The 13,570-nt window shown below is 41.7% G+C and overlaps 1 protein-coding gene across 5 annotated transcripts in view; it reads left to right on the top strand.

Annotated features, from left to right (window-relative positions):
* Nucleotides 1-11,316, top strand: part of shc1 (SHC (Src homology 2 domain containing) transforming protein 1) — a 41,567-nt gene extending 30,251 nt beyond the window's left edge. For 4 of the 5 annotated variants that reach the window (XM_012865760.3, XM_012865759.3, XM_012865758.3 and 1 more), the window contains 8 exons: nucleotides 728-781; nucleotides 1,197-1,248; nucleotides 5,992-6,118; nucleotides 6,215-6,377; nucleotides 6,641-6,698; nucleotides 6,865-6,981; nucleotides 8,219-8,472; nucleotides 8,567-11,316. In XM_012865760.3, the coding sequence (XP_012721214.3) occupies nucleotides 728-781; nucleotides 1,197-1,248; nucleotides 5,992-6,118; nucleotides 6,215-6,377; nucleotides 6,641-6,698; nucleotides 6,865-6,981; nucleotides 8,219-8,472; nucleotides 8,567-8,695 (954 nt within the window). In that variant the 3' untranslated portion in view covers nucleotides 8,696-11,316. The remainder of the gene's footprint in view (nucleotides 1-727; nucleotides 782-1,196; nucleotides 1,249-5,991; nucleotides 6,119-6,214; nucleotides 6,378-6,640; nucleotides 6,699-6,864; nucleotides 6,982-8,218; nucleotides 8,473-8,566) is intronic. The other variant, XM_036134119.1, reaches the window with a different exon arrangement.
* The last annotated feature ends 2,254 nt before the right edge of the window (nucleotides 11,317-13,570 follow it).

Genomic DNA, 13,570 nt, shown 5'->3' with positions numbered 1-13,570 from the left:
AGTTTTTTGCAGTGCATTGGTGAATCAATATTTTTAGCCACCGCTCGTTTTAAGCCTGAACTTAAAACGAGCGGTGGCTAAAGTAGACACGGCGTTAGCCTCGGACTAAAAACAGGGAGCCCACCCCAATAATGATCGTGTACACATGTTCAGTTATTATAGATGTTTGAACCAAATATAAAGAAAATCTTCAGCGGTTACAACTTAATTCACTGCTCGGATGCGCAACGTCTTGACTTTCTGCACCATTAGGGCAGATAAATTAGTTACGCCACTTAGTGAGCCTCGTTCACTGGACGGATTCCTCCTGCCTTTATTCTTGCCACTGGGCAGGATGTGATGCTCCTCTAAGACCTCTAATGAGTTAATAGGTACAAAGTGGGCAATCTGTTGGGAGATGGTATTCAGTCATGTAGGGGCATTTATTTTTCTGCACATGTATCCAGTCACAGGTTCAGGATCAGATACAGGCCAAGCAGCATTAACACGTGTTCATGCTGGTATCGATCAGGTTGTTTAAAAAGGCGCTCCATCCCATCTTAGATTTATGTTTGCTGCAGATTGTGTTCTGAGGAGAAAAATCATTCTTAGTAATGATTCCATGTTTGTCTCCTCCATCCAGACGCTTTCATTTCCCTCCCCGCATATTTCATCTCAACCATGTGTTCTCCTTTCTTTTTTTCTTTTTTTTTTTCCTTCCCCGATCTTCCCTTGTCTTTCTCCACAGATTATCGCCAACCATCACATGCAGTCCATCTCCTTCGCTTCTGGAGGAGACCCAGTGAGTCGCCCTGCCCTCTCCTCTCTCTCGCTCTCTCTCTCTTTCTCTCTTCCTCTCGCTTTCTTTCAGCTCAGATCTCAATCCGGCCTTTTTTTCCATCTCTCTTCAGCCCGCATGTGCTTCCTTCCTGACTTAAGTCATTGTCTATTGCTGTGAATTCCACTTACCTCATTGTTGCCTTATTAGCTCACGGTCTCTGACCACATCACTTCCTGTGTTCTCCTTTTCAGCTCGCTTTACTTTTTTTTTTTAACCCGTGCTACAACTCAGAGACTACAGCTGCTGCTTTATCTGTCTGGTTGTCTTTATCTCAGCCCTCCGATTTTAAACCTTGCCTTTTTACTTTCTCATGCTATTGATTTTTCCCTTTTCCCCTCCTCCTCTAACTGTGTTTCCCCTCGTCTCGTTCCCACAGGATACAGCTGAGTACGTAGCATATGTGGCCAAAGATCCAGTCAACCAGAGAGGTGAGCAAAAACAGCAGCTGGATCTGTCGGAAACCACAGATTTGACTCCTTAATGTGGAATTTTTACACAGATCACCTGATTTCTGTGTTGAGCTGTGCACAACGCAGGGAAACGGAGCCTGACATCGCGTTCTCCAATTACATAGCATGTCAATTTCTGTCTAAACATTTCCATTAAAATATATATTAATTCCATTAAGCGCCTGAAAAGCTTATCTGCTTCATTCCAGTTTTGTATTTAAAACACCGCCTATCACAGCTGGGACATTAGATACACAATGTTCACAGCACAGGAAGTAAGACTGCGTAATCTAATAAATAAGCGTCTTATGTAACGTCTGCTTAAACGCCGCATATGTTTGCTTATGTTAAGAATGCCAAACACAAAGCATTCCCACAGAGCCAAGCTGTTTTAAGTTTATTTCTTAGGTTCTAGAAACAACAATCTTCTCTTAACGGTCCTCATGATGTAATCCGTTGATCTACGGAAATTTACAGCAACATGGACTTCTACCATTTAAGTACGGAAATAGCTGTCCTGAAATAGCTCAATTATGTAAGGATCTAAGTACGGCTTCTGGTGTTGTTGACCACGAAACCTTACTGAACAGGATTCAAAACCAGTTTGACCTTTTCGAGCGCGGTAATGAACTGATTTTAGATCGTTGCTTATCACCAGTTGTTTTGTTGTGCTTGTTAACAGAGAAGTTCCCTATTACTTGTTGTATTACAATGTGGGGTCCCACAAAGCTCAAAACTTGGCCTTATTATTTTAGTGTTATGGCATATGTTCCACCTGGCAGATGTAATAAAGAAACATGTGTGTTTGGTACTTGAATGATATAGTAATGCTTCATATCCACTTGTTCCTGCACCGGTTTGGTTTGTGCTTAATAGGGGGTTTTCAGCTGACGTCACGCTCACGTGACTACTCAGCGCGTCCGCCATATTGGGTGGCAGTCGTTTCGCACCGTTGACCTGCATTGTATGACGCCTTAGGCAGTATTGGAAGTGAACAATGGGGAAAACGTGTTTAATGGTTGGTTGCACGGCCCGTGAAGGTGGAGATCAACGCTCTTTCTATCGCCTACCAGCCGTAATAGTGAATCAATGTGAAAAAAAAAAAACCAGCTGTCTGAACAACGCCGTCACCTATGGCTGACACGGATATCCAGGTCCGATTTGGACGGTGTTAAGCTGGAATACGCCAGAGTCTGCGGTGCTCACTTTGTCACAGGTAATTAACTGTTAAGTATTTAAAACATATAAGAAGAATATATTAATAATAGGGCTTGGGCGTTATGACTTATTACTTTCCGCGGCTGTCGTGTTGACTGCCTCCGCCGCCTCTACTGCCTATTACTACCGCATACTGTACTCCCTCTCTCAGCCGTGTTTTAATTTTATTAATTTCACCTTAACTTGATTTCAACCATGGTAAACCGTTGCTGTATTGTGGGCTGTAACAGCGCAACACATGATCGCCATGGGAAAAATATAGAAACAGATTAATTTTCCACCGCTTTCCTGCCTGGAGGCGCAACCACGGAGAACAACTGTTAGCGATAACAAAGAGTCGTCGGCTCGCTTGGATCGCGGCTGTAAGTCGACCGAACATAACTTTCCACAGTATCCCGATGTCAATGAGAGTGTGTTCTAAACGTTTGAAACACATAGCAGCAAGTTAAAAGTACATTACATGCGCGAGTGGTTGTTAGCGCTAACGATTAGCATGTGCTAACCCGGCTGAGCGCAGCTTACCTTTGAACGAGTTACAGAGATAAAGAGATCGTCGGCTCGCTTGGATCGCGGCTGTAAGACCGAACATAACTTTCCACAGTATCCCGATGTCAATGAGAGTGTGTTCTAAACGTTTGAAACACATAGCAGCTAGTTAAAAGTACATTACATGCGCGAGTGGTTGTTAGCGCTAACGGTTAGCATGAGCCAGAGCCCGGCTGGGCGCAGCTTACCTTTGAACGAGTTACAGAGATAAAGAGATCGTCGGCTCGCTTGGATCGCGGCTGTAAGACCGAACATAACTTTCCACAGTATCCCGATGTCAATGAGAGTGTGTTCTAAACGTTTGAAACACATAGCAGCAAGTTAAAAGTACATTACATGCGCGAGTGGTTGTTAGCGCTAACGGTTAGCATGTGCTAACCCGGCTGAGCGCAGCTTACCTTTGAACGAGTTACAGAGATAAAGAGATCGTCGGCTCGCTTGGATCGCGGCTGTAAGACCGAACATAACTTTCCACAGTATCCCGATGTCAATGAGAGTGTGTTCTAAACGTTTGAAACACATAGCAGCTAGTTAAAAGTACATTACATGCGCGAGTGGTTGTTAGCGCTAACGGTTAGCATGAGCCAGAGCCCGGCTGGGCGCAGCTTACCTTTGAACGAGTTACAGAGATAAAGAGATCGTCGGCTCGCTTGGATCGCGGCTGTAAGACCGAACATAACTTTCCACAGTATCCCGATGTCAATGAGAGTGTGTTCTAAACGTTTGAAACACATAGCAGCTAGTTAAAAGTACATTACATGCGCGAGTGGTTGTTAGCGCTAACGGTTAGCATGTGCTAACCCGTCTGAGCGCAGCTTACCTTTGAACGAGTTGCTGTGTTCCCACTGTTTGCTGGCTTTATGATCTGCAGCTCCTACCGGCGCCAATACGGTAAATACAACTTAATTTTGCACTGGTCATTGTTCTGCTTAAATAATTAAAGCCGCGAGCGGCGTCGATCGGCCTTGCAGCCAAGCGCCTTCGCGCACCGCCCGCCGGCGGCAGGCGGTGCAACACATTTGCGTCGGATTGTTTACATTTTTACCATCTTATTAAAACTCACCCGTCCACGTATGATGGCGATTTCCTTGATGTACATAACCAGATGTGAACTGGTTGTGAGCCTCTAGAACCTTGTAAGCTCTCATTTCCTCAAGAGTGTGCAGAGGGTTTTCACCGAACACCAGGTAATGCACTATGTCGCCGTGCTCTACATTTGGCCGATCATCTGGATTACGGCTAAACAAGGCACCGTGGAGGGCATACGGGTCCATATGGTCGATCACGGAACATTTCCTCAGATATACGTCCTTATCTGGTCGCTCTAGCGTGCTGGCGTACTTATCCATTCGCGATACGATAATACGTGTAAGACAACTAGAGATAAGGAAGTGTGCCACCCAATATGGCGGACCGGAAGTTGGCCAGTGACGTCAGTGAAAACACAAGCACATAGATCCATTGTTTCCGAGATTATATTTGGGCTGGAAAAATAATAATTTACTGACGTGCTACCTGTTAGAAAAGCTGCTGGAATAGGTTACATAAAGTGAAGTTATTGCACTTAAAGAACAAAATTGAAATTCTTGTTATTGGAAATGAGATGCAAAAGAAATAACAAGATGATTATATTATTTTTCCTTCAAGAATAAAAGGAGATTATAAACGGTGGAGTCAGTCACACAACTTTAATCATATATAGCTTTTAGTACCACATTGTTTTTAGTTTTTCATAGGATTAAACTCACTATTTATTGTGAGCATGATTGCCATCTACACTCACATTGAGTAAATTAGAATATTGTTGAAAAGTTAATGTATTTCAGAAACGCATAGATTAATTACAGACAGGCTGATGTTTTCAAACCTTTATTTCTTTTAATTATGAGGATTTTCCACCTGCAGGTATTGAAAACACAACATTTAAGATTAGAATAGTACATCTAAGACCAAAGGAAAAAATACAGCAATGTGGTTTTATTAAAACTGTATTTAAACCCTGCTTAAAGGTTGTTTTCAAAACGTACTTTTAATCTGGCAATCGAGCCTCATCACATTTATTGAATATGGCTATTCGTTCCACCCAGATTAAGGTCATTCAAAATTCAATGTATCAACTTTTCAAAGATAAGGCTCATATGAGGAGAGAAGAGGCTGTTTTTAGTTATCTCCTAAAACTATGACACTCCCAAAGACTTAACGAGCGGCTGACTGTTTTAATATTTTTTTAAATGGTAATGTAAGTCACTCTTTAGTGATTCTGTTGATTACTTAGTATTGTATTGTAGTTGAACTTTGTTTTGGTCTGCTTTTATATTTTGTTATACTGGTATCTAAGCTCCATTTTTCTTTTTTTCTTTTAGAATTGTAGTAATTTTTCATTTATATTTCCCAGATTTTTTTTTTTTTACTGCCACTATAAATTGATTGCACTTTTTTTTTTCTCTGTGTAGGACTTTGAATATACTACTGCTAGAAAGTGCTCCATAAATAAAATCTTTTTCTTCTCTTTCATTCTTCTTCCATTGTGTGCCCTGCTTCGTAGTCTCTATCATCATTCCTCTTCACTTGTCTTTTTTTCTCTTCTTTCTTCCATCTTTCTTTTTTCTTTTTTGGGTTCTTCCTTCTCCTCTTCCTTCTTTCTACCCTCTTCTTCTGTCTTCCTCATTCTTGTTCTGCTTTCATTTTCTTCTTCATTATCTCATCCTCCTTTCCTCTTTCTTTTTTATTTCCATCTTTGCTGTTTTTCTTCTGTGGTCTGTTCTCTCTTCTCCTGCTGCAAGTTTTATTTTTCTTCATATTACAGTTATTATTTAGTGAGGAACTTGATCAACTTGCAGGTCCCTTCCTACGTCTCTGCCTCTGCTAGAACGGTGTTGTCTGTCTGCGCGCTGGATGTAACTCAAGGACATGTTGCTGCAGCCTCCTTATCTGCTCTTTGTTCCTCCTCGACTGCAGCGTGTCACATCCTGGAGTGCTCAGAGGGCTTGGCACAGGAAGTCATCAGCACCATCGGCCAGGCCTTTGAGCTGCGCTTCAAACAGTACCTGAAGAACCCCCCCAAACTGGTCACACCTCATGACAGGTACAGGTCAAAAAATTGGCTTAGAAAGAAAGCAGATGTGTATTTCCTGCATTGCTTTCCTTTTTTTTAAAAAAAAAAACAACCCGTCTGTGTCAGGATGGCTCCATTTGACGGCTCTGCTTGGGAGGAAGAAGATGACGAGGCTGTTCCTTCTCTCCCTCCGCCTCCTGCTGAGGTTCCCTACTATAATAACTTCCCTGATAAGCAGCCTCCCCCTGGTGGACTGATTGACATGAGGAGCCGTCCAGGAGCAACGCTGGTGAGGATGAGTGGATTAGAGGGGGAAGAAAATCAGCTTATATCAATGGTTTTGGTTAAATTTACCGCTGGGCTGCTTACACTGTGCTGTTTAATGACTTGTATTTCGATACATTTTCAAGCTGCAAACCTGGAAGCTGTGACAAATGTCGCCGTTAGCCAGAAGGAATAGATCCGCTGCTGCATGTTGTTTTTGACATTTGTAATCTTTTCAGCAGTGCTAACAGTGTCTGGTTTTTTTTATGACTGTTGGTGTGTTTGCAGCCTTATGGGCAGCCGGGTCAGAGCGACATTCACAAACAGCCGGTGCCTCCTCTACCAGGTGAGCCCCGTCTCTGCCTCTCTCAAGAAAGAAAAGACTTTTTGGCTTTAACCATGTTCAAGACCCTACCTTTACTTCAAAATAGCAAATGTTTTTTTGCACATCTTATAGCAAATAAAAACATGCCGAAGCCACTGAACTCTTGTCTTTTTAAAAATATTCCTAGTGGGTGTTAAAGAAGGAGGTCGGGAGCTGTTTGACGACCCGTCATACGTTAACGTGGAAAAACCCCGACTTCCTGTAGCAGCTAATGGAAACGCTCACAGAGACGCTTTTGACATGAGTAAGTGTTTGGGGTTGTTTAGTTTATTTGAAATAATTATTTATTAACTTGATAATTTGTGCTCAAATGTACGTTTGTGGGTAACACAGTGGTGCCACAATAGAGCACCTTGCTGCAAAACGGGTGAACACCGATAGGAATTATTGTAAAGAGGATGCGTGGGTTGTAATCAGAACAGGAAAATGGCTTCTAATCAGTGTGTGCAGAAAATACATTAACAGTGGAAATAAGCTGTCATTCCTGCAGATGAAAACTAAATACAGAGGCTTCTCTGGAAGGGAGTCATGAGGGAAGATGTGGGAATAAATGTGCATTTTGTTGTAAGAACATCATTGGCTTGCTTTACAAGATTTTTTTCCCCATTAAAGCCAAAAAAATCCACGTACGTCATCTGCAGAATTCTGACGCAGTTAGGAAAATCTGGAGAAGTACATTTTTAACCATTTTTATGTATGTTATTGGAGTATTTTCCAAGTATGGAACGATTTCCGGACTTTATTCCTGTCCAGTTCTCTAAAGATTGTAGGTGTCTATCCACCATAGTTAATCAAATCCATCCATCAGTCTGTCTGTCCATCCTTCCACCTGTCAATAATCTATCTGTTCATCCATCCAGTCGTCTATCCATCAGTTTGATCCTCCATCTGCACATTCATACATACACTAATTGATCAGTTTATCCATCTGTCCCTACATTTTTCAATCCATTAATTTTTTTTTCTGTCATCCATCCAACCGTCTGTCTATTCTATCCATTTTGTCCATCCGTTTATCCATCCTACCATCAATCCATCCATCATTTGTCCCTTCATCCATACATTCATACATGCATTTATCAATCTATCAGTTTGTCAGTCCAGCCAATCAGCCATCCATGTGTCGATCTCTCATTCGTTTGCACAACTGTTGGTCTGTCTCTCCGTCTGTGCAGTCATCCATCTGTTTGCCTGTCCTTCCATCCATTCATTGGTTTAGGCGCCTGTCCATCCATCATTCGTATATCTCTGAATCCAGACCAAGGGGAATCATGAAATCAAAAATGTGTAGGAATCCTGGGTCTATGTCCTTGGATAATGTTCTTATTCTAAAACATTTTATGCCGTCTGAGGCATGGGTGTCTGCTGCTTTTCCAATAAGAAATAGGAAAAAAAAAAGAGAGATTTTTGTTTACTCTCCAGAGGGATTTTGGTAGAATTGTGCAGGGGTTACAAATGTTTTTGCATTTATTATTTCCAAGAACCGCTTGACGATGCCTTGGGAGTCTCTGGACACGGCCCGATGTCGGTGGTGGTGCCGCCCTCGCTGGTGCAACAGTTGCAGAACGAAATCTGGTTCCACGGTAGCCTGAGTCGCAGAGAAGCCGAGAGACTGTTGACCCGAGACGGAGACTTCCTGGTGCGAGAGTCTGGGACCACCCCTGGGCAGTACGTCCTTACGGGACAGCAGGGGGGCCAGCCCAAGCACCTGCTCCTGGTCGACCCAGAGGGAGTGGTAAGTCGAGGGTGATGAGGCGGGGTTATGTTTTGAACTGGATACAGCAGCGCGATACTTTTTGTTGGTAATGCATGATATTTTTTCCTATTAGGTGCGCACGAAAGACCACCGTTTCGGGAGCGTCAGCCACCTGATCAGCTACCACATGGACAACAGGCTTCCCATTGTGTCCGCCGGGAGCGAGGTGTTCCTGCAGCAGCCAGTGGAGCGCAGGGCCTGAAGCTACACACGCCAATGAATTACTCCACCAAAAATAGACGCTCACTCCCTCTGCAAATCCAAACAACACACTCCCCAAATCATATGCTTTAATACGCACCACACTACACACAGCACTCCCATGGAACATCAGCCAAAAAAATAATACAATATGTCACCGGTTTCTCAGTAAAAAAAACAAAAAAAAAACATTACTTTCTTATTGCTGTCGCCACATGTTCTGCCAAACTGTGACCTGCAGACTCTCATCAACTGTATGAACTGTCAGACTCGTCCATCTAATGCAGAGAGGCACGGATGCATTTTCTTTAACTACTGTGAACCAGGGAGGCCCTTCACCAAGATCACAGCAGGGCAGAAAACAGATGCAATTTCTTTTTTTCTTTTAATGCGGTTGAAAGGAAGAAGAAAGGAAAAAAAAAACAGAAGTGCTTAGAAATACGTGGAAATGTGTCCTAAAACTGTTGAACTGTGGAGGATGGAGGAACAGACTTGGACTGAGAGGGGAAACGGTGCCTCCTCGGAGCGTCGCTGGGGAATTTTAGATGAAAAGGCGCAAACCAGGCGGTTTCAGAGACTTCACCGATTTCCGACTCGCCCTTCAAGTCTCCCTGGAGAAGCGGAGTCCGAAAAAGATTGGGCAGATGATTATGCATACACGAGTCTGCATCCTGTCTTATCAGGAGCGCCGCCCCCACCTTCAGTCACTCCTGTTTGAGGACTTTGGACCTTGGAGGAAAGCATGTATGCAAAAGCTATGCTAAAGGCCCTCATATCTTTTATTCTGTTGTGTGTGTTTTGTTCTGATATCGTGAGTCAAATCACTCAGTGGACATTTGGAGTACAGGAAGAAAAACAGCTGTATCTCCCCAATCCTTTTGCACACACATGCATATGTATATACACACCTTTACACACCACACACACACACACTCACGTCATGCCAAAGATCATAAACTTGGTTGCTATTAGCTTAAAAAAAAAAAAAAAAGGAAGCCATGACTATTATTAGCAGTTTTGTCTAGGCATGGGCTGGGATTAGATTCTCGTGGCGCGAGGATCTTCTGGAAAAACAAAAAGTAACAGAAGATCCGTTATTCCTACTGCTGCTAGAATGATATACTATATGATTAACGGTTAAAATGACGTGAAAACATCTATTTTATTGCTAAAATAAGGAAAATTATCACCTGCTAAGTTTAGAACCATCCTTTAAAAGCATTTTTTTTTTTTTTGGCACAGAAAATTATACCGTTGTGCAGGGCAGCTCTTTTCTAAATGAACAGGCGGGTGACGAGCTAGTTGGTGCATCAAGTTGGACAGTCAGATGCTCTCTGACTGTCCACCTAGCAGAAATGCTGCTATCAGGTTAACAATTACCTTCATAAAGGTGATGGGAGGGGGCGTTCGCCATTGAAGTTGTCTTTCTTAAGCCCTGAAAGAAATGTAGCACCTTTTTTTTTTTTTTTTTTTTACAATCAGCCAGCTGACCGGCAGTGGGCAGCAACAGGTAGAGGAGGAAGCAGCTTTTTTTTCTACCCGTTGCTCTTCACATCTGAGGAAAATGTAAAGAAATTTAAACTGCAGGCACGGCTAATGGAAAAAATTTATCGGTTTTTGAAACGGTTGCATTTCATCAGCTTTTTTCCTTTTTCTCTTTGTCAGCTGGCTGGCAGTGTGCAGCAACAGTTTGGGAAGGGACAGTGTTTTTGCTACTCTATGGTTCTAACAGCTGTAGAAAGCTGACACTTTTTTGGGGGCCGCTTAAGTACTATAATACTAGAAACAGCATGACAGTTTTTTTTTTTTTTTTTTTGGTCCAGTAACAAGTGAAACTTCAGTCACTCAAGCGTTTTCTCCAGCATCAATGTAGAAAGACTTTAAACATCAGGAGCAAAGTAACACACGTTTCTAGCAGCTGTATAACCATTCATGTTTAAACCCTTGGTACACCTGGATACTGCTTACCGGCCCATGCCTAGTTGTGTCATATTCATTTTATTTTTTTAATGGGCTTGTTTTCTACTGGAGGAAAAAAGAAAAAATAAATAGAGGTGATCGTGCCTGGATCCAGCATCAAAGAGGAGATTTATGAAGTACACTGATGTCAGCCACAGGACAAAAAATAAATAAATTGTGCATTTTACGAAGCATAGAGGGTGCTGTTCAATATCACTTTTAGGAGGTGTTTGCATCGACAATCTATGGGTAATATCTTCAGAGTTAAAGCAAAGAGGAGAAACGCTCAGCAGTCTTTAAGCAAGAACATCCTGCTTGCAAATACAACGCAGAGATTTCTGTAATCGTTTCGTGTATAAAGAGGGAATCATCTTTTTAAAACGAAACAAAGCGGCTCCACGTGACTGCAGGTCACGTTTTTTTTAAAGCGTCGCCGTCGATCTTCAGCGTGCTGTTTTCAAACTTGCAAGGTTACGAAGAATGGGGGGGGGGGAGGCGGGGTCGTCCTTTTTCTTCTCCCCTCAGTTCACGCCGTGTTTTCTATCTTTTCGATTGTGCCTTGTTTCCTCGATGCAGTCATGTTCTTTCAATGTAGTCACCTTATGTACTTAATCCAGATGTAGTCAACAGCAGGAGAATCTCTCAGTTTAGCAAAAAGAAAAAAGCGACACCCTGATGATGACACGCGGCTCCAGTGATGGCAATCTCCTCTGATGCACATTCCTGCATTCAGCTTCTAGTCACAGATACTTGATGTCACCATTGGGGGGGGGGGGTTGTATATCTCGATCGCCTGTAAATACCATGAATTTTAGAGTGATCAGCTTGATTATTGTTTCTATTGTGCATTTATTGATTTGATGAGTAATGCAGACTGGACAGCATTAAGGTGTTGTATTTTTTTTGTTTGTTTTTTTTTAGAATGGCCAAGAGGTTGAAACCAAAAATGTTGAAATGTGAGAAGGGACCTTTCCGTCAAGTGATCGAACGTGCAGACGTACCGCAGTGGCAACTGTTTTAGATGGGTCAGAAATGGGGGGGGGGGAAACCAGCGAGGAGCTCTGTCATTACTCTGTGAGTGTGTGTGTGTGTGTGTGTGTGTGTGTGTGTGTGTGTGTGTGCATGTTGTGCTGGAATAGACTCAGTGACCCTCTGTATCATTTTAGTGAACCGGTCCTGTTATTGTTCATCACAGTTGCCTTTGTTGCATGAAAATCCGTTTGAAAAAGACGTTGTGTTTTTTGTCGTCGGCAGCGGTGATATTGTTGATGCTGTTTTTATGATTTTTAAGCCAAAGGTTCCTTTTTAAATAGTGTGATAAGATATTGATTTGTATTTTGTATTTTCTTTTCGTTCCGGTTGTTCTTTTTAGGGAAACACCTGTCCCTTTCCTTTCTTTTTAGGTTACACCTGTAACTGAAAATATAGATTGCATATATAAATATATATATACATCATTCATCTTTGTGGGTCTTAGTTTGCATTTTACTTTATTTTTATAATATATATAAAGTCCTTTTGAAGGAAATTGAAACACTAAAGTACTGTAGTTTAGGCTCTGTTTAACCATCTATCAAAACCTCCTTTAATCCTTTTGATCTGAGCAATCTTGATCATAAAAAAAATCACAATTAGTTTATTTCAGGTATAATATTTACTTGGAAGATAAGTATACTTCAACTAAGGCGAATCGACGGGCGCAAGTAATCAGCACAATCAAAAATTGAGTGTAGAAAATTGTTTACTCCCTAATTATTCATTAGGTTGAAAGAAACACAAAAGCAAAAATGCTATTCTAATTCGACTCTCTTACTACTAAGAAAGTGATGTTTTATGATGAGGAAAATTCAACCATTTGATGTATTGACTGAGATCTGGAATCAACTTTATGTACCAGAACAACCACAGGTTTAAATGGGGAAATGGGGCTTTGTACTCGCGTGTATTTTTCTCACCTGATTCACCCACTTTAATTTCTCTGAGCTGGAGGCTCAGCTTTCTTTTCTGTTCCAACAGCCGCAGCTCACTCTGAATCAGAGGACTTTTTCTGTCTGGACTTATGAATTACTTGAATATGAATCACTTGTGAAACAGAGTAGGATACATAGTTAAAGTAAGAAAAAAAATAATAATAAATGGACTTTAATAAGCACCACAGCGTGAATTTAATCTTGCTGGAAGGAGACCAAAATTAGATAATTGTGGCCTGTTGATACTAACATGAACATAAACAAGCAATCCATTTATTTATTTATAAAGTGCTTTAAAAACCAGTATGCATCAGAGTTCTGGACAAGTAAATAAAATAAAAACAGAATTATGAAAAACAATAAGCCAAGGGTTCCCAAAGTGGGGGTCTGGACCCCCCCAGGGGGGTCGTGGATGATTTGATGCTGATGTGCTAAAAAGATTTAGTATTTCCTTTATGAATGTGATATTAAAGTATAACTTTGCAAGATGTTCCACATTCCTCATTTTAATGCAGGGGGAAGAGTGCACTTTTCTGCAATAATTCTTAGAGAAATAATACTTAATTCTCGTAATTTCACAACTTTATTCTCCTAATTTCCAAGAAAAAAAAATCCCACTGGCCAAAATGGGGTCCCCAGTCTCTTGCACTGTTATTTTGGGGATCGCAGGCTGAAATGTTTTGGAACCCTTGCAACAGGGGCGGTTCTAGACAGGGGCCAACAGGGGCCCATGCCCCTGTAGAAATGGTCCTGGCCCATTATGGCCCCTGTACTGAAGACATGATAATAAATACACTTCTCATAATTATTTCCAATGGTAAAGAAACCATAACTGACTGGTCCCTTTGACCAATATTATTTTTTACCTATGCAGTTTTACACTAAAAAGAATTTAAAACTTAAGATGTTCCATGTTTAGCTTTAGCGGCATTGAGCTGGGGGCAAAG

This window comes from Fundulus heteroclitus, chromosome 3, assembly GCF_011125445.2.
Source record: "Fundulus heteroclitus isolate FHET01 chromosome 3, MU-UCD_Fhet_4.1, whole genome shotgun sequence".
In the NCBI taxonomy this organism is placed as follows: domain Eukaryota; kingdom Metazoa; phylum Chordata; class Actinopteri; order Cyprinodontiformes; family Fundulidae; genus Fundulus; species Fundulus heteroclitus.
This window is presented reverse-complemented; position numbering and strand designations above follow the sequence as displayed.